At 35.6% G+C, this 21,805-nt stretch overlaps 1 protein-coding gene across 6 annotated transcripts in view; it reads right to left on the bottom strand.

The window, feature by feature from the left end:
- Positions 1 to 21,805, bottom strand: part of tun (N-terminal glutamine amidase tungus) — a 402,893-nt gene that overhangs the window by 58,608 nt on the left and 322,480 nt on the right. For all 6 annotated transcript variants that reach the window (XM_089098727.1, XM_089098725.1, XM_089098726.1 and 3 more), the window contains one exon: positions 5,999 to 6,144. In XM_089098727.1, the coding sequence (XP_088954853.1) occupies positions 5,999 to 6,144 (146 nt within the window). The remainder of the gene's footprint in view (positions 1 to 5,998; positions 6,145 to 21,805) is intronic.

Here is a 21,805-nt window from a genome sequence, read left to right on the forward strand (position 1 = left end):
AAACCCCTATGCCTTCCCAAGGCCAGAACAAAATTTGCACTTACTGAAAAAATACAAATGAAAGCGCATTGTCAGTTTAATATACATATACTGATATTTAGTAATTAAAATGTTAATATTATTTGATTTATTAAAGTTATAAAAGTAAAAACATTTATATTTTTTCAATAAACTGCAAATTTTGTTCTGGCCTTGGGAAGGCATAAGGGTTTTGCGCCCAACTTATGTTAATTTCTGCTCGTTTCGAGTTTGACTCGGTTATTCATTGTAATTTCTGTTCGTTTTGGGTTTCATTTATTTATCGATGCTGATTTGTGGTAGTTTCACGCTTGGTAGATTATTTGATTTTATTTTTGCTTTTTTTTGTTTAATGGAGTTCTTTACTTTTCTTTGAAAAACTTATTTTGTGGAAAAAGTTTTTTTAATTAATGTAAATAAAAAAGGAAAGCTTGAATGAGCTTTAAAAGGGGAATGATGAATTTTAAAAGGGGAAACTATAGGCTTTTTCTCCAACTAAGATCTGCAGATGATTGCACCTCTCTTAAAACCAGTTTTCATTTCCTGCCCTCTATTCTCTTAAATTTTCAGGAGGAATTCAATTTAGGCAGGGAGAAGGTTTAAGATTAGTACTTCCATCTTCAATTTTGAAAACACTATAATAATGCTTGGTTGTTTTGGTAGATGAATTTTAATATCAGTAAAAAAAAAAAAAAAAAAAAGAAAAAAAGAAATAGGAATGACAATATAGATATATTCTTAGACACTGGCGCCAAACACTACTTTTAACTAAAGGGAACGATTCAGACCTAATATTTACACTGTTTCTGACAAGATTTTTCATTCTTAGATAGCCATAAGTTATTGTTAGGGGCATAGTTGTTCATAGGAAGGAAGGGGATTTCTCTCTTGGAAAACTTCCAAGTTCGGAGAGAAAACAAACTTTTCTTTCAGGTACATATAACTGATCCCGTGTCTTAAGTGATCGTAAGTAAATCGTAAGTGAGTATTTGGGTGTTTTAGTAAACGATACGAGATTTTTGCACAATAATCGGTGACATAAAATGCACTTACCCCGCCTGACTTTACCCACAAGCAATATAAGTCCATTAGAGTTTTCGTCAGCTTCTTCAACACCTTCATACGAGTTACAAGGATGAATGAAATGGAAGACATGTGAGAACTGGTTCTCATGCAAATTAAACCCGTACAAATAAGCCCATTCAACTCAACCCTAGTTTGACTCAATCTCCTTTTAACTCAACCGCCTTTCAACTGAACCTTATTCGACTTGACCCTGATTAACTCAACCTCCATGTAACTGAATCCTTAATAAACTCAATTAAATTCCATGCAATTCACTCCTCATTTAACTCAACCCCCCTTCAACTCAGTCCCAATTCAACCCATGCAACAGATTGGGTTGAATGAAAGGGAGAGGTAAACTTACCACGCTTGACTGCATCTACAGGAAACATGCCAATAAAATAAAAGTAGTATCATTAGAACCATTACTGTATACTTTTTCTGAATATCATGGTCCCTTTTTTGACAATGCACCCCCCTGTGATGGTGGTCCCAGGTATAGCCCTGGGATATATGGGATATATAAAAAAACTAAAGAAAACAATAAAACAATGAAAGTCTTGCTTTATAACTGTAGCATGTTTCTATTAATCCGATTATCATGTTCCATTCCATTATTATACATTCCATTCCATTATCCATTCCATGTTTCATTCCATTCCATTATTATCCACATTAAATGTAAATCATTTCAAGTGATATTTTAGTCAACAACTGTATTGAAACCTCTTGCAGACAGCTTTTCTTCGGGGTAAGAACGCAAGAGAATCGCATAATAAATAAAACATGCCGAAATACTAAATGCTCAACAATGGAGAAATATATTACTTAGGCTACACCTGGAACCATCAGGGAAGTGGGGTGCACTGTTAAAAAAGCATCCATGGTATTTGTAAAGATCATAAAATAACGAATCCAATCAGGGGCGAATCTCCAGGATTTTTATTGGGGGGGGGGGGGGTAAGAGAGGTCCATATCCGGATATTCAAGGGGCATGGGATATAATAAAACTTTAATCCAAATTATTGGGGGGGCATGGCATATAATAAATTTTTAATCCAAATTATTGGGCCCCCTCCCCTCATACAACACCAATCAATCTAATCCCACCACTTTTAGTTGTTTAGCGTGTTTTCTTTAGATGTACTCAACTACGAAAAATTTACCGAATGGGTTTGAGTTTGATCGGGGTTGCGTTAAACATGGAGTGAGGTGCATGGGGTCGGCTTAAATAGGAGTTGAGTTGCAAAGAGATTCAGTTGACTGGGGTTGAGTTGATTAGGGCTTGGGTTAAACAAATGAGTAAAGGGAGGTTGAGTTGAGTGGAAGTTCAGTTGAAGGAGGGTTGAGTCGAACCGGGGTTGAATTACACGACCACCCTAAAAACTACCAGCTATTGGTAATTTGTTGTTCAGTCTTACTTCAGAACTGATACATTCCATCAATGAATTCGCATTTATTGATTGTGTTCTTGGGACAGAAAACTTAGTCCAATTTTTAGGGAGACAATTCTTAACTATACCCAGCGTTTCTTTGAGCTTCGAGAATATGGGAATAGCTGTTCCATAGGATCGTTCGAGGAAGTTAGAAACAACAGCCCTATATAAAAAAGAGTCTTCTATCAATTAGGCCTATAAAACCAGACCTTGAATATATTTCACTCCGTTTTAGGCCTATAAAACCAGACCTTGAATATATTTCTCACCGTTTTAGGCCTATAAAACCAGACCTTGAATATATTTCACACAGTTTTAGGCCTATAAAACAAGACCTTGAATATATTTCACACCGTTAACCAAACATAAAGAAAATTCAATAAAACATATTCTGATGATTTTGAGAAAATTTTAAACAGAATAAAAATGTGGCCATTCCGTCAAATTTTCCTTGTACTCGGCCTAGAGAGCACTATGAAGAGTAAAATTAAAGTCTTTAAAAGCAAAGTTAAAGCAAGATGGGAGTAATTGACCGAATATCAAGCTAAAATCAGTCAATCCATCCTTGACCCGCTTCTCTTTAGTTGATTTTGTATGGTAAGAAGAAGATGGAAAGCGAAGAATTCGCTCCAAAAATCCGTTAACGCTGAAGAACTGGACTCCCGGTTCTGGTTTCCAGAAGAATAAGAAGAAGCTTTCTCCTATGAACCAAGCAGTATTCAACCACGAGAAAGAGTATTTCAGTGTTCTTCTACATTGCGATTAACGGGATCCACTTACCCCATCAAATCTTTTCATGTTAGGGCTTTGTCAAAGAGTTTGTTTGTGAACGATCAATTTCTGCAATCAAACCAACGAGTTTCAATTAAATTTTTTGAAAATCCTTAAATTTTGGAGTAATGCTTTATGGAAACCGATTTTGTTTCACAGAAATCAGAAAATTTCGTTTAAATCCCCGAAGACTTGGGAATATTTGAAGCGTTGAATGAGGTGGGTGGGCAAAACTTGCCATAGGAATGGGATATAATGAACTTGGAGAACTTGGAGAAAGTGAACTAGAAGAATAAATAACAAAAGACCTATCATTTAAATTATGGAAAAATTAAAGAAAACACGAAAAACAAAAGATGAACGGGATGCATTTACTGTAAAGGTCAAATAGTGACTCCAAAACTCAGTCAAAAATTAGAATAATTCAGTTAAATGAACTTAAAAACTCATAGAGTGACCTAACATCGACACAATTCGCACCACAAGATTCTGTATGTCCCAGAAACTCATGAGAGAGCTATGAAGTCCCTCAAATATACGAAAATTCATATTCCTTTCTTTGTGTAGCGGCGCGAGTTTGTTTTTTCTATATTTTTTTTCCGTCAGGAAAAAGAAAAATATTTTGTGATCTTAGCAAAATAATGGTCTTATAATTTTGGAAAGACTTCATTCAGTCAAATGGAAATCATAAGTTTTAGTGCCTTATATAAAAGCCTAAAGTAAATGGAAGGTAACTAGACTCCTTTCCACGCCGTTTTCACCCTCTATCATCGTAGAAAAACCGGCCCCGGGAGAAAAACCCAAGAATATGAAAAACTTCTCATTTTACATAAAGAAAATATAAACCATTAATAAGACAAATTAATCTTAAAGATGGAATTTGAAAACTTGATCTTAATATATTACAGCCATTTATGTTAGGAGAATATTAGGTTTTTACAAAAAAACAAAACAAAAAACAAACAGATGATTTTGTGTATGAGGAAAGCTCATCTCCTCTCCCTGTGTTGAAGCTGCCCCCCTCATACGTCTTGATCAAATGGTCTACCATAAAATCAATACGAGAAACATTTTTTTTCACAATACCTCAAGAATAAAATTGGTTGCTTATTCATGGTGGCATTACACAATAAATTTTTCAGCTCAAATGTTTTGAAAGGCTGTCCGCATGTAAGGCCCTATGTTTATCAACTGGCTAAATTTACGGTACTTGTACGGAATCCGGTAAACAGGCGACATGTGAAGTTTGGTTAATGCTAATGAGATAAAGCAAAATAGGATGAAAATATAATAGTTTAGAAACAAATTTGGGCTATATATTTGCACATTAGGGGGGCGGGGGGTAAAGCATAGCACATATTAAATACGCACCCTAATCTAATCTAGGTACCTTTTTTTCCCCCTTCAACCCCAAAAAAACTAAAGATTAAATAGTTTTCACGAACTGAACAACAACTCACTAGCTAGCGGAAACCCAATTTTGAATAACATCTTTGACATTCTATATGCGTTTCTCTTCGCGTGTTGATCAGATTCCATACATGTACCAAATTCACTCTAAAATGCTTTCAGTTAAGCACCATCTAATCTTCTGCTTAAAGAGCTGGGGCCAGGGGGCGGCACTGCCACAGAATAAATTCTGTTGGTTTCAAGTTTTGATGTAATTTTTTACTTTGAAGTAAAGTTTTTTTGACTAACAATCCTACAAAGTTATCAGATATCCCAAAAAACCAGGTACAAGCTGCTGATATAGTCGTACAAAAACTAAATATCAATTGAAACATTTTCGATTGATTACGTTTAGTTTTGTTTTCAGATCTGATTTAGAGGTCGATCTGAACGTGGATAGCTCCATTTTTTAAGTTGAAAAATTGTATATTATCTTGGTATTTGGTTATCACTGTTTCATATTATGGTCTTTTACTCTTCAGTTTTTAGGTTGTTGCTTTGTTGTCTTAATTTTCTAGTTTTTCTACACACTTTCTTTCTCGGCACTAAGTACATTAATCAGAATTATCTGCTATGTTCTTATGACAGTATTGTTCTTATTCTATTCTTATCTATTTAAAAATTTTAGTTTTCTCGTTCATCACGATTGATTCATTCTGCCTAGAAAATCTGCATAGAAAAAGAAAAAAAGAAGAAAAAACAAGGCACCAAGGTTAAGTGTAAATCTACATTTAATTTCTAATTTGGAAGACGGCGTCACATATGTTTGTAATTTGATAACATTCATATGGTCAACTGCGTATGAACACAAAAAACGTTTTTTAGCCCTTAAATTACCAAGGGTTAGCCCTTAAATTACCAAGGGTTAGCCCTTAAATTACCAAGGGTTAGCCCTTAAATTACCAAGGGTAGAGAATAAAAAAAAAAAAAAATTGAACTTTACGACCACAGCTCAAAAGCGAACAAGATTAGGGTTGATAGCTAACAGAAAAAAGAAACGCACACACCATTTAGTTGAAACTTAGCCCAGAAACAGTTTCGTAGGAAATAAGAAAACGTAAGAATTTTGTCAGCAGTGCCAAAAAGAAAGACACGTTTACAGCGGCTGACTGAAAAGGGAGAGTCCCTAATTTTTGCTGCCCTTTCTGATCAGTTATTGATTGTATTTCATTCTTTTTTATAATCACTCAATAAAACGACTTTAATATGTTAATAAAATATAGTCAAATTAATTTTGAAGTTCGTAGAGAAAAACATACCTGTGATAACTTGCGTCGAGTATTTGATCTGTCCGAAATGTTTCTGTAACATATTTGGGAAAAAATGTAGGAAAGGGCAACTCTGAATCCAAGTCATATACTAGATATTTATCACCAAATTGATGAAGAAAAACAACATGATAATCCTAAAAGAGAACCAAAAGATTAGAAGCTTTTCGTTCTGGCAACAGACATATTCGTGTTTCATTATTGATTAATTTCAATATACAATAAGAAGTAATTGACATACATAGGACACAAGAGACAGAGAATTTACTTATAGAAGCACAGGATATTTATCTTTTTTTTCCTCTTTGATTAGGATGAAACGAACAGATGATCTTGCATATGAAGAAAGCTAGCACCTGCTCATCTCCTCTCCCTTTATTAAAGCTAGCCCCCCCCCCCTAATGTTTCATGGGTAAATGGTCTAACACAAAATAAATATGACCAATATTAAACAATACCTGAAGCATAGAATGGCTTATTTATTCACGCTTCCTTTACACAATAAGATTTTCAGCTCAAATATTTTTTGTTTTTTTTTCAAGTTCAATAGGGTATATTATCAAATCAAAAAATAAGATACATCGAATAACAATACTCAGTCCATTCCTGGACGCCAAGATCCTCAATCACTACCTTTTAAACATAATATGCAGCGTGATCACTGCTCCTACACTCAGAAATAACCTTACCTCTCAATTTATCCAACAAAACTACCAATTATCCTCCTACCCTTTGCCCCAGGGAAAATCGCCTCATCATTCTACCAAATAAAACAAATTTTTAACTTCATTTTTATCTATTTATATTTAATACATTACATAATTTTTTTTTACCCTTATTTAGCTAATTTTTTCCAACCCTAATAAATTATTTTTTACTCTTCTTTTAAATGAAGCGAGGGAGCTCCTACCTCTCAGTTCTTCTGAGAACAGGTTTGGAACAAAGTTGAAAGGCTATCCGCACGTAAGGCCCCTATATTTAACAAATGGATATATGCACTTTAGAATTCTTTCAGTTAAGCACCAGTTTAAACTGAAATTTGCTTCACTATATCCTATGTACTAAAAAAACAAAAAAATAAAATAATAACACCAATTGCTAGTTGAATTATGAAAAAAGTAAAAAGAAGAAGGAATTTTGTCCATCCTTAAGTTAGTTATATACTCAGAGTTCAGTCTTAGGGTTTAGGTCCCAAAAAGATCCATAATTCTATAATTGCCTCCGTTTTGTTCAATTTACCTGGTGGTTTTATTGGTTTTTGAATAGTTACCCCCCCCTCTCCTCCTCAAAAAAAATTATTCTTCAGTATTTGCCTCCACGAACGGTCTAAAAAAACTGATATATTTCTTAAATGTAGATGTATAAAAAGAATCGAATGACAAAAATCTTAAACGGGTTCAAGGCCCTACTATGAACCTTCATATTTGTTTGGTTAGAAGAAACAACAACTTAATTTAACTTATCTTCTATGGCCAGATTTTGTGTGGAGATGCATCTGATTAGCTGCAGGATAAGAGATCAATTATTCTGCGGTAACAGGTTTTATATCTATGGGATGCTCGCGAAGTTTGTAACTGAACTCCGATACATTAAATTTACCAGATGGCGTTTGTGATTTTCACAAATAAACATAAAGATAAATAGCGCTGCTGCTGCATAACGCTGTTGAAAATAAAGCTATGCTAATTGTTAAAACAAAGTGTCTGGTGTCAATAAGTATAATTCATTTGATTGGACTGCAAATACTGAGCCTAAACGAAACAATCCTGTTTACATTGTTTATTTATTCTTTTTAACTAAAGTAAATACATTTTGAAGGGAAAATAATTTGTGAATGTAAAACTTCTGAAATACACAGGAATTGCACGACTTCGCTCAAAACATCTATATCCATATCGGCACGAAGGAAAGTAGAACATGTTTTCAAAATTTTTCTACAGGACGGGTATTCCTTTGGAACAACCTTAGGGAAGAGGTATCCCCTCAACCTGTAAAAGTGTGCATATTAAAAATCCCTGGCAATGGACTGTTCAATTAAAAAAGGATATTTACATGATATTTTTATTTTGGGAAATGCAATTAAAATCCTCAAGCGTTATAAAAGTAGAGAAAGGATAAAAATAATAATTGCATAAGAAATCTCAAATAACAAACATAAAAAGCACGATGCGTTAATACAAAATTGATTTGTGTATCATTGTAAGACTGGAAGTATACAATCTCTTTAGATTCAAAGTCTTTGTGTTGACACATAAATTTAGCTTCAGATGAAATATTTGCCGGTCTAATCTCTCCTTTGATCAGCCCTTTCAGAACAAGAGAAATGCTTTCTAAACTATTTCCTCATTGCTTAACAGTAGAAGGACTTCTGTTACTATGTAAAAGTGGTTCTGCTATGTTTTATATAACATAATTATGTTTGGCAGTTTCTACCGGGCAGAACAAAGAGAGTTTATTTTCTTTGTCATGCAAACAATGACGTTAGGTTAAATAACATCTTTGCATGCAATGAACAGGCAGATTGGTATTTGACCTTGAATTTGTTCGACATGTAGTGGAATAAACACCGTCTTAGGGTCAACCGTATTAGTTACACTTTGCTTAAACATGCTAATGCAAACATAAAACATGATATGATATGTTATGTTATGGAACTATCCTGGATGTACATCTTCAAACTATTTTCATCCCTTGCTATCTCTCTTTGGCAACTTTAGTTTTAGGCACAATTTTCATACTTTTTTTTTAGGGATATAGTTTTGATCGGGTACACGATCCAAAGAATATCACCACCCGTGTACATACTTACGCATTATGCACACACCAGTGAACATATCATTTGTACTGGCGACATATGTCTACATAAATAATTACCTCACACAAGCATATGCAGGCAAAAACATATATACGTGTGTAAAAGAATATTACCACCCATGCACATACCAACGCATTATGCTCACAAAGGTGAACATATCTTTTGCACTGGCGACATATGTCTACATACATAATTACCTCACACAAGCCTATGCAGGCAAAGACATATACGTGTGTAGAGGTGTAGGTACATGTACATATACGTGAAAATATACATAAAGATAATTTTCGAGGGTCCTAGATGTACATATAATTTTGTAGCCATATAATACTACTGGACGATAGCTGACACATTCAACTAACTTCATTGCATATCATTTTGACAAAGCCTGGTGAATCTGACTATCAATATTTTTTTTTATCTTGAAACCTTTAGGGGGGCCTTTCCAAGCATATGGTAGGGCTAACATAAGGTATTTAGTATTGAACGCCATTGAGAGCCGCTCCAATGCAAAAATCTGTTGTGGCGAATATCCATTGGATTGAGGAGTCGTTTCAGCATGTCTAGTTGTTAAGCAATTTACTTAGCAACGCTCTTAGAAAGGTTTTAAGGGAATGTTATAATTGCACCCAGCAAAGAAAATATTTCTGAGTTCGCTACTAGGTACCAATTTGTTCATGGCTGCGAAGCAATTCGCTTAACAGCCAGCTATGAAATGGTTTCTAAGAAAATATTCTACAGCGATACGAATAAACAGGCTGATAAGCAAATCGGTTGATTATGTCTAGCTGCTAAAGGACTCACTTAGCAATCAGTATAGGAAAGGTTTTTAGGAGAACAAAATATCAACTAAGCGAAGCGAATATTATTCTAGCTGGCTGCTAGCTGGATCCAGAAGTAACAAAATAACTGACGGCACTGGAACAGAAAATAAAGAGGATATATTCATTAAGATTTACAATAGTTTTTTCATTAGCAAATTCCAATTTTCATTGGCAAATGAGAAAATTCCATGACTAATTCTCAAGTTGATTTGGGAGAGGGGGATGAATTACCCCCCTGCATCCCACCTCCATTTCACGCCCTAATAGTTGGTGCACCACGAGGCAATACTGTACAACTGTTGGTTTTACTGTATCATCGGCTTATATTTAACGTCTGTTTAGCATGGACTACGTATATCCCTAGGTAGGAATGCGACCCTCATGGTAGCATGGTCTTTGAAATTAGGAGGATGCCTAAATAGCTTTTCGATACTTCTAAACTGATCAGGCATCTAAGAAATTCGTCATATACTATTCTGACCCCATTCGGACCAAAATTGTTGCTTTGCCCCACACAGTGGCAAAAATCGACATTTTGCTCTGATGTGACCTGATTTTTTATTTAATAAGGCACTAGAGCTTTAAATTTACGTATAAATGAGTCCTCTCTCAATATTCTATGACCACTGATTTAAAGATAATACAGCAGAAATAATCCACACATATTCATGACCGTTCTCTTTGGGGAAAAAACTTTCATACATAGGGGCTTTGCATTTTTTAATAGGGGTTTGATACCTCCATTACAGGACTTAAAGACATGTTCGATTTGATTATTTACATTCCCCCGTACCTTTTTTTTGGGGACGATTTCAATGTTTTTTTTAATTATACAAGTTTATCCTATAACGATAGCTTCAAATCAGAATTAGAATAATGATAGTAATCAAATATCCGATATTTGAAATTAGTATACAAATTTATTTTGATGTTTAAATTAGTGTCTATTATTCTCAAAGTAATGGAAACTATTGACAAGGGTCTTTCTACACTAATCGTTTAGTACCAGAAATAAATAAAACAACAAGTTTTTTTTAACTGAAAGTAAGGAACGACGTTAAAACTTAAACAAACAGAAAATATTCCGTATATGAAAGGGACTGCCCCCTCCTCAACGCCTCGCTCTTGACGCTAAAGTTTTTATTGTTAAAAAAAATAGAGTTGTGAGAAAGTCAAACTTTAGCGTAAAGAGCGAGGCGTTGCAGAGGGGGCAGCCCCTTTCATATACGGAGTAATTTCTGTTCGTTTTAAGTTTTAACGTCGTTCCTTACTTTCAGTTAAAAAAACTTGTTTTTTTATTTAATTTTTAAACATTTTTGAATTAATGCAGATTTTGATTTTGGCTCACTGTACATGAATAATTAAAACAAAATTTGCATATTAATTTTACTTTTATTTGGTTAAATGGCTTTCTCGAAACTTGTTTAATTTTATTTACGAACGTTTTTATTAGTAATAAATATAAGTAACTTACGTAACGAACTTCTATATTCATATATTTTTAATACGTATATTAGGGGGTTCGCCCCCTAGTCAATACTTCGCTCTTTAAGCTAAAGTTCGAATTTTGTTCCAATTCTTTAAAAATGACCTCTTAATCACAAAGGCCGTTATTTAGAATAAATAGTTCTTATGAAAGTACTAAAAAATATTTGGCTTAAAGAGTGAGGAATTGACTAGGGGGTGAACTCAATCATATACGTAATATTTTTTGTTCGTTTTAAGTTTCGATGTTGCTGCTTACTTTCAGTTGAAAATCTTGTTTTTTTTATATTTAATTTCTTATCCTTTTTTTAAATAATGCTGGGAAATCTGGCGCCCCCTTCATAGCATTGTCCCTTCCCCCATGAAAATTTCCTCCATGGAAAGATACCCCCACATAACCCCCGACCTCCCCCCCACTACCAGAAAAAATCCCCCTTGAAGACGTCTGTATACTTCCCAATAACCAATACTATATGTTAACATTGGGTAAAGTTCATAACTTTCAGCCCTTCCCTCGAGGACTTCGGGGGACTAAGTCATCCTAAAAGACTTAGTTATCATATTTTAGACCATGCTGAACAAAATGGCAATCTCAAAATTTTGATCGGGTGACTTTGGGAAGAAAATCAGCGTCGGAGGAGCCTAGTTGCCCTCCATTTTTTTGGTCACCTTAAAATGGCACTAGAACTTTTAATTTCCGTTCCAATGAGTCCTCCCACGATATTCTAGGACCACTGGGTCGATACGATCACCCCTGAAAAAAAACAAAACAAACAAACAAACAAATAAACACTCATCCGTGATCTTTCTTCTGGCAAAAATACAAAAATTCCACATTTTTGTAGATAGGAGAGAACACCTCGCTCTTTAGCGTAAAGAGCGAGGCGTTAAGGTGGGGACAGCCCCTTTCATATACGGAATAATTTCTGTTAGTTTTAAGTTTTAACGTCGCTCCTTACTTTCAGTTAAAAAAACTTGTTTTTTTTATTTAAATGAAAGGGGCTGTCCCCTCCTCAACGCCTCGCTCTTTACGCTAAATTTTTTCATTGTTTAAAAAAAATAGAGTTGTGAGAAAGTCAAACTTGAGCGTAAAGAGCGAGGCGTTGAGGAGGAGACAGCCCCGTTCTTATGTGGAATAATTTCTGTTCGTTTTAAGTTTTAACGTCGTTCCCTATTTTCAGTTAAAAAAACTTGTTTTTTTAATTTAATTTTTGAATTTTTTAAAATTAATACAGGTTTTAATTTTGGCTCACCTTACATAAATAATTAAAGCAAAATTTTAATATTAATTTTACCTTTATTTGGTTAAATGGCTTTCTCGAAACTTGTTTAATTTTATTTACGAACGTTTTTATTAGTAATAAATATAAGTAATTTACGAATTAACTTACGCAACGAATTTCTATATCCATATATTTTTAATAAGTATATTAGGGGGTTCGCCCCCTAGTCAATACCTTGCTCTTTAAGCTAAAGTTCGAATTTTGTTCCAATTCTTTAAAAATGACCGCTTAATCACAAATGCTGTTAATTAGAATAAATAGCTCTTATGAAAGTACTAAATAATCTTTAGCTTAAAGAGCGAGGTATTGACTAGGGGGTGAACCCAATCATATACGTAATGTTTTCTGTCGTTTTAAGTTTTGATGTTGCTCCTTACTTTCAGTTGAAAACTTGTTTTTTTTTATATATAATTTCTGATCTTTTTTTAAATAATACTGGGAAATCCGGCGCCCCCTTCATAGCAATGTCCCTTCCTCCATGAAAACTTACTTCATGGAAAGATCCTCCCACACAACCCCCGACCCCCCCACTACCAGAAAAAATCCCCCCTGAAAATGTCTGTATACTTCCCAATAACCAATACTATATGTTAACCACAGTTTATAGAGATGTTAACATTGGGTAAAGTTCATAACTTTCAGCCCTCCCCCCAGGGACTTCGGGGGATTAAATCATCCTAAAAGACATAGTTATCATATTTTCGACCATGCTGAACAAAATGGCTATCTCAAAATTTTGATCAAGTGACTTTGGGAAAAAAATGAGCGTGGGAGGGGGCCTAGTTGCCCTCCACTTTTTTGGTCACTTAAAAAGGGCACTAGAACTTTTAATTTCCGTTCGAATGAGCCCTCCCACGATATTCTAGGACCACTGGGTCGATATGATCACCCGTGGAAAAAAAAAAAAAAAAAAAAAACCAAATAAACACGCATCCGTGATCTTTCTTCTGGCAAAAAATGCAAAATTCCACATTTTTGTAGATAAGAGCTTCAAACCTCTACAGTAGGGTTCTCTGATACGCTGAAAATGATGGTGTGATTTTCATTAAGGTTCTATAATTTTTAGGAGGTCTTTCCCCCTTTTTTCGAAAAGCAGCCAAATTTTCTCAGGTACGTAACTTTTGCTGGGTAAGATTAAACTTGATGAAACTTATATATTTGAAATCAGAATTAAAATCTGATTCTTTTGATGTATCTATTGGTATCAAAATTCCGTTTTTTAGAGTTTCGGTTACCATTGAGCCGGGTCGCTCCTTACTTACAGTTCGTTACCACGAACTGTTTGATCAAACCAAAGGAAAGATTGGTTACTTTTACCATAAATGCACGATACGGCTGTGATGGAAAGTCTTGACTTTCCATCGCAGCGTTTTGGTGCTGTCTTTTCTTCTCATTTCCCAAAGTAATTTTTCCTCGTATCTATTTTCTTTCTTTCCCTTCTTCCCTATTTCTTAATTAGAATTGTCTCTTTGAAAAAGACAACATCTTAAAAATACAAATTTTTATCGTTTTCATGATAAAAAGTTCAATTTCCTAACGTTTGTTGTTGGAAATACTCGTAGCGCCAAATAATTATTTTGATCGCTGCGGAAAACATAACATTTCACGTGTCAGATTTAGAACCAAAACAATTTTGAAGCGTTTATTTTCTGACTAAGAGAAAACAATGGACACCAAGTAAATTGGGAAAGCTAAATAAAGAAAAGAGAAAAAGCCTCTTCAATTCCAAGATCCCAAAGTTGGAGGAATTTATAAAAGTATACCGAAATGTAAAAGCCAAGTAACTTTACATTTTCGTATAGTTTTTTTTTTTAGCCATTGCAATTCGAATCATAAAAATTAGACTCTTTGTGCCATTTTCCGGAATGGATATGCTTGGAAGCATCAGCCGTGCACCATCGAAATCTCTAAGGTCGAAAGTTCCAAACCATATGCTCAAAAATCCTTTTGAACATTCTCTCTTCCAATCCCCTTAATAAGTGAAAATTAATAATATACGTTTTGGTGAAACATATTTTCACTCAAATTAAAAGCTGGTTCGGGACTGATGGTAAATGCTTTCTTACCAGTAACAGTTAAGTAGGTAAACACATTTTCTGGAATTCTAAAAAAAAGCTTGAAACCCTAATATGTCTTTTTTTTTTTATCCAGCTCTAGCAGAGTACTGGATAGTCGTAAAGATGTCAAAATAGGTAACCAGGTAAAGTTTTCAGAATTGGGGCTTTACTTCTCTCACTCCACCAAGACATGTATGAATTTATCACTAGTTTCAACGTCACACAGAGGTCCATCGTTTGAAGGCAGGGACACCTCCCTTAATTTTGGAGGTGTTTCTTATCTTACCCTTGTATTCTTCACATCGACTCTCTTAAAGACTTGAAGTTCAGGAAGCAAAGACAATGCAAGCATATTCCCTTATGAAAAGTTCAAAATTCTTTGCAGCATTGCAGCAGAAAAAAAAAATACAATAATAATAACATGAATTTCTTAAAATTATATTAACTACACATCTCAAATTACTTCAATGTTTTTTAGTTTCCAACAATCTCTATATATATTTCCCAAAGGACAAATTTTTAAAAGTAATTAAGTTTTCTAATTTGCAACTTCTCAAAGATACCGATGATAGTATATACTTTGGACTCTTTATATGATTAAATAAAATAAAAAAAACAAGTTTTTTGAACTGAAAGTAAAGAGAAATATTAAAACTTAAAACGAACAGAAATTATCACGTATACGAGGGGGGTTGCCCCCTCCTCAACACCTCGCTCTTCACGCTAAAGTTTTTCGACATTACAAAAAAAGTTACTTATTATTCTAATTAAACGACCCTTGTGTTTCAGGAATCGTTTTAAAAAAATTGGGACAAAACTTAAACTTTAACGTAAAGAGCAAGGTGTTGAGAAGGGCCAACCCCCTTTGTATACGTAACAATTTCTGTTTGTTTTAAGTTTTAATATTGCTCCTTACTTTCAGTTGAAAAAAATTGTATTTTTAAAATTTAATTCCTGCCTGGAAATTAATCCCCTGGATTAATTAATCCCCTTAAATGCCTAATTGCGTTTAAATAATGCCAGGAAGTCTGGCTCCACCTCCACAGAAAAATCCCCTCCCCACGAAAATATCTTTAGAAAAATTCAATCCTGGTGAGAATTTACCCCGGACAATTAGCCTACCCTTAACACCTCCACGCGTAAAATTGAGTCAGTCAAGAGAAAGGAAGGCATATAAAGAAATTTCGTACAGGAATTCTGGCAAATTCCCCTATACAATTTCCCCTGAAAAGTTCACCCACTGGAAAATTCCCTCTCCATGGAAAATTCTCCTCGAGCAAAGTCCCTCCAGCAAAAAGTCTTCCTCTGCTGCCCACCCACAAAATGTATACATACTTCCCAATAACAAATACTACATGAAAAATTTGATAACTTAGAGACCTTTCCCCAGGGGCTATTGGGGTCATGTTATCTCCAAAGACATAGTTAATAGGCCTTTCAACTATGGTGAACAAAATAGCAATCACAGATCAAACGATTTAGTTGCCCTCCAATTTTTTGGTCACTTAAAAAGGGCACTAGAACTTTTAATTTCTGTTAGAACAAACCCTCTACCAATTTTCTCCGCCCACTGGGTCAATACGATCACCCCTGGAAAAAAAAAAAACAAAAAAAAAAACAACAAATAAACACGCATGATCTTTCTTCTGGCAAAAAGTACAAAATTCCACATTTTTGAAGATATGAGCTTGAAACCCCCACATTATGGTTCTCTGACACGCTGAATCTATGGTGTAATTTTCATTAAGATTCTATGAATTTTAGAGGGTGTGTTTCCCCTTTTTCGAAAATCAGGCAAATTTTCTCAGGCTCGTAATCTTTGACGGGTAAGCTTAAACTTAATAAAACTTATAAGTTTAAAACAAGCAATAAGATCAAATTTTTTTTATATATCTATTGTTGTAAAAATTCCGCTTTTTAGAGTTTCGGTTACTTTTTAGCCGGGTCCCTCCTTAGTTACAGTTCGTTACTACGAACTGTTTGACAAAATAGCACAATGTTGTCTATTTCAACAAAAACTCCTGTTGACTTTTTAGCCTTATTCCCTAAGTTAGACAAAAATCCTTTTGTAAGGTTTATTGTGCATAAAAACGAAACAACAACTAAAAACGCACTTTAAAAAATACAACCTCTTTCTGATGGAAGAAAAGAGGAAAGAGCGAAGTTGAAACTTAGGAAGAATGAAAAATATTGCTTGGGAGTTTATGCAATATGCATGTTGAAAACTAGTTTGCATATACCAACTCTTGATGTTTCCCTAAATTTGTAGAATACTGAAGAACTAGTACTTCGCTGAAAACTGAGCTTTCTTGAGTTTTTTTTTACAGAATTAATTTAAGAATAAACTTTCCTAAAAAGAGCAGGAGCAGAACTAAGAAAGAGAAATTAACAAAAAATAGAGGCTAAGATTTAATTTTTTCTTAAATTTCATAGCTGCCTTGAATTCTGGACTGATGAGGCACTTTCCATCTGAGACCTAGGGTTGGTGCCCCTGGAAACGAATCTTTTTTTCCATTTCTGATTACTTAAAGTGTGTAAAGTATTTAACATCAATTCGAGAAGCTTTTCCGAGTATCTCATTTCTTAGTTATTTGGGCATTTATGTGTCAACGATAGCGGTCCAGGGGAGGCTCTTGGGACTAAAGCTAGTCGTGGGAAAGGGATTGTTCCCAGGCCTGGAACTTCGTTTCAGGAAAGTTATATTCTTGGTTCATTTCTAAAGGCAATCCATCTTTCGCCTTCGTCGTAGCTAGTTGTTCTTGTGCTACCTTATTTTCTCTATGTGTATTCTCACGTCATTTAATAAAGACCATGTACCAACGTTTATTGTCTATCTTTGGAATTTATGTAAACCATTACATCTGCCAATATAAAAGGGCATACAAATAAAGAACGAAATAGAGGTTTACAGAGTGGTGACAGCAGAGGTTTACAGAGTGGTGACAGCAGAGGTTTATAGAGTGGTGGCAACCAGTTAAAACTAGTGGAGCATATATCACTAGTGGAAAACCTCCAATTGACATTTGAGTGACCGTTATAAGTATTTACGACATCTTATGCTAAATACTGGCAAAATATTGAAGAGTATTTCGCCCGCTACCAGACTGTGATATTGATCTGCAAATACTGCAAAAGACTGATTAATAAGACATCGAAACGTCACGAGCTATTGAACTTTCTTTTACTCAAAGTGGCTTCTTGAGAAACACTTTCTTTTAAATGAACATTTTGAAATCGGCTTTTGCACCAAGCCTAATATGGATTTCCTCTCGATAGATTCTACCTACTAATTCAAATTTCTACAACTGAGAGTCTCCGGTTGAGTTCTACCTTCACTTAGCCATTCTACGTTTGGTGTTTTTTTTTACTTGATTTTATACAGTCGACGTGTGATCTACATTTGACAGTTTCCAACCAAAATTTAACATTTTGAATTCGATAACCGAAAATTAATTCTCAAGTGTGACTACATTTGACGCTAGTGATTTAATTGAGACCAGCTCTAATTGGATTTGGAACGGACTATCTTTCGTCAGTGATTTAACACGACTAAACAACCCAGTAAATTTTATTAGACCCTTGTTGTTAGAAGTGAAGTTGTTGCCCAAAATTTATTGCCCAAAATTTCCGTAATTAAAGAACGGTGTTTAAAACAAATATTTAAATTTTTAGAATAACTGCTTTTTCAAATTTTGACCTCAATATGTCAGTTTTTATTCCTATTGTCGATCCGGCGGAAACTGGATATAGCAAAAAGGTTGCTTTTGATTTTGTAAAACAGTGGAGGGACAATGGCATATTTCGATTTATTTTATTTGACTCCCCTTAATTATAAATTTGTCACGTTTAAAACGTGGTTAACTTGTAGCATATGCCCCAGGCAAAATAGTAGGAAAAATAGTTGCAGAGTTTGTAGGCGTGGCTCAATTTAAGGATGAAAGGGCATATCTATTCTATAGAAGGATGCAAAAATTAGGAAGGTCATGTGGGGTGTCCTTAGAAGCCAGGGAAGATGGTGTAGTCCTTGGAAGATTTGCTCTTAATTTATTCAAGGAGGGGATCAGACCGTCCTACAAACGGTGATTGTTAGAGAATAGTGCAGAATTTTTTTGTTTAGGTGATGCATACAAGGTTGCAAAGTAATATGAGCAGATAGAACAGATAGCGGGGAAAGGAGAAGTGTTTTCTTTTTCCAATGAATTTTTTTTCTACGCTATTAAAGTTGAAATTAGGCCTAAATGATAATTAGTTGGAGCTGTAATAGGGCACTGATTCCTCGCAGGACAGGGTGTCGGGCCCTGACAGGTGCGGGATGGCAATGTTTCCGTGGGCTGGTACCCAGGAATCTAGGAATGTTTTTTTTTTTTGCACTTTGAGATAGTCATGATGCCTCTCAGGGCGGTTTGGCTACCCAGGAAAAGGGAGCTGGTTTTGAGGTCCCGTGAGATGGTACTGATGCCTCACGGGATGGTTTTTTTTTTGTTGCACTGCGAGATGGTACTGTTGCCTCGCAGGGCCGTTTGGCTACCCCGGAAAAGGGAGCTGGTTATGAGGTCCCGTGGGATGGTACTGATGCCTGTCGGGATGGTTTTTTTGTTGCACTGCGAGATGGTACTGATTCCTCGCAGGGCGGTTTGGCTACCCAGGAAAAGGGAGCTGGTTTTGACGTCCCGTGGGATGGTACTGATGCCTCACGGGATGGTTTTTTTGTTGCACTGCGAGATGGTACTGATTCCTCGCAGGGCGGTTTGGCTACCCAGGAAAACGGAGCTGGTTTTGAGGTCCCGTGGGAGGGTACTGTTGCCTCACGGGTTGGTTTTTTTTGTTGCACTGCAAGATGGTACTGATTCCTCTCAGGGCGGTTTGGCTACCCATGAAAAGGGAGCTGGTTTTGAGGTCCCGTGGGATGAAAAAAAAGGTGGAAAGGGGGCTGGTTGTGAGGTCTAGTGGGATGAGGTTGATGCCTCACGGGATGGTTTTAATGCGTAGCGCTTATAGTTATGTAGAAATATCAACAGTAGTACTGCCATTTGTCGAACCACAAGTTAGTAGAGCAAACCCAAATAGGTCAAAACCGAGGCGTTCCGCAGCAGTAAAACCCCGAGGATTTTATTGGTAATAATATCTTGACGTCATTGTAGCATGGTAGGCCAATCAAACTGCAATGGTTGACATATCTATTCCATTATTTATAAGTTTATGCAATTTCATTTATTTGTCGCCGGTATTTTCAGGATTAATTAGCCTTTCTCGGTCATTCCTTTTGCCCTAATCCGAAGTTTATACATAATCCCAACTTTCCTTGTCCTCATCAAATTCAGGGGTATGGGGAACAAGTCTATTTTAAAGTATACAAAGAAAAATGAAGTGTTAAAATATCCAATTTCCGACTACTGTTGTTAGTGTGGTTCGTTTATACTATGTAAGTTTTTACTTATGCAAGTATTGTGTAGTGTTTGTATAATGTAATTGTTTACTAGTTCATGCTGTAGAATGTTAGTAGGTGTGGAGTGAATGATTTGGGAAGGGAATGTTTTGAATCCAATTAAAGTTTGGGGCTTTGATGAGAAGGGGATAAGCCAAATTTGGGAAATTTAACTTAAAACAAGGGGGAGAATCTGTAAAGTATTTAACATAAATTCTAGAAACTTTTCCGGATATCTCATTTCTTAGTTATTTAGGCATCTATGTGTCAACGATAGCGGTCCAGGGGAGGCTCTTGAGACTAAAGCTAGTCGTGGGAAAGGGCCCGTTCCAAAGCCCGGAACTTCTGTTCTAGGACAGTTATATTCTTGGTTCATTTCTAAACGGAGTCCATCGTTCACCTTCGTCGTAGCTAGTTGTTCTTGTGCTACCTTATTTTCTCTATGTGTATCCTCATGTTATTTAATAAAGGCCATGTACCAACGTTTATCGTCTATCTTTGGAATTTACGTAAACCATTACATCTGCCAATTATAAAAGGGCATATAGAAAGAACTAAATAGAGGTTTACAGAGTGGTGACAGCAGAGGTTTACAGAGTGGTGACAGCAAAGGTTTACAAGTGTATCGTCAGTTTCACTAGTAGTTTTTAATTCCTACTAAACCCATATTAACTCTCCAAAGTTCCTCTTGTAACCAGTTTCCCATATTTTTTTTTAACTAGACTTCAAAGCTGTTTTTATCGAAGGTAATAGCGAGTGAACAAACTGCTTAACTTTTTCGCATGCTGACCAATGGTCTGCGTTGCGCAGGTACCGATCTCCTGATTCAATACATTCGGTCGGGAGTGCGATTCGTGGTTGGGGCAAATCATCCGACGCTTTCCATGTTTCCCCCCAGATTTATCAAGGTGTCCATTTACAGCTGGATCAACTCTGGCTGAGCTTACAGGGTCACACCAATTGACCTCCGTTCCAAACCAAATTATCAGCAGCACCATAACTCGAACCCCTGACCTCAGGATTTCAAGTCCGGAGTGCTAACTACTCGGCTACGACGGCTCGAGTACGGCGGGAGTGAACAAACTGGCCGACCAAAATTTAAAACCCTGCCGTACAAAGAACCAGTTTCAATCAACTGCTTCTGTTACACGGACTAGTAGCTTCTGCCGAATAACTAAATATCTCTTTTGATTTAATTTCCTCAAAACACACTATTTGTTATCGCTTGCCATGCGGTCTCGATACTTTAAGCTGCAAATTCTTCAGAACTTTGTATGGGCAAATTACAACCTTATCCACCTATTTTGAAATTATATTGTCTACTGATTTTCTCAGAATTTTCAAGTTTAGAATTTACGAGGTTTATTACGAAAGCATATAGTGGCAGAAAAAAACCATAGTATATATTCGACACGAAAAACTTGAAGCAACATCTTGAATACTTTAATAGCTAGGCAAAGGATTATAACCATTTGAGCATTTGATTTTACGACTACTACCATTTTATGTGACTTATCGTTGTTTTCGGACCCATTGCTAACAAAATTTCACTTTTTAGAGTTTCAGTTACTATTAGAGCGAGTCGCTCTTTACTAACAATTCGTTTCCTTTTAGTCGAAACGCCAAAGGGTAAAATTCTACTTTATCTACTTTTGGCTATCTTTGAAAGGGGCTAGATTAGGAAAATGAAACTTTCAGGGATGGGTCTACAGGCTAAAGTATGTCCCGGGAAGGTATTTTAAAGTACATACCAACACTCCCCCCTCTAGAGGGTCCTGAACTTTGATGGCCTTTAAAAATATGTGTGTTAGGCCTAAAAGTGAAACCTTACAAACCTTGATCTTCTGCTTAAATGAAGTACAGCAAAATTGTTTTCAGCTTCACAACTTTGCTCAATCCCAATTATAAG

The sequence above is a fragment of the Artemia sp. Qi Xiang Cuo genome, chromosome 13, assembly GCF_049724085.1.
Source record: "Artemia sp. Qi Xiang Cuo chromosome 13, ASM4972408v1, whole genome shotgun sequence".
NCBI classification, from domain to species: Eukaryota; Metazoa; Arthropoda; class Branchiopoda; order Anostraca; family Artemiidae; genus Artemia; species Artemia sp. Qi Xiang Cuo.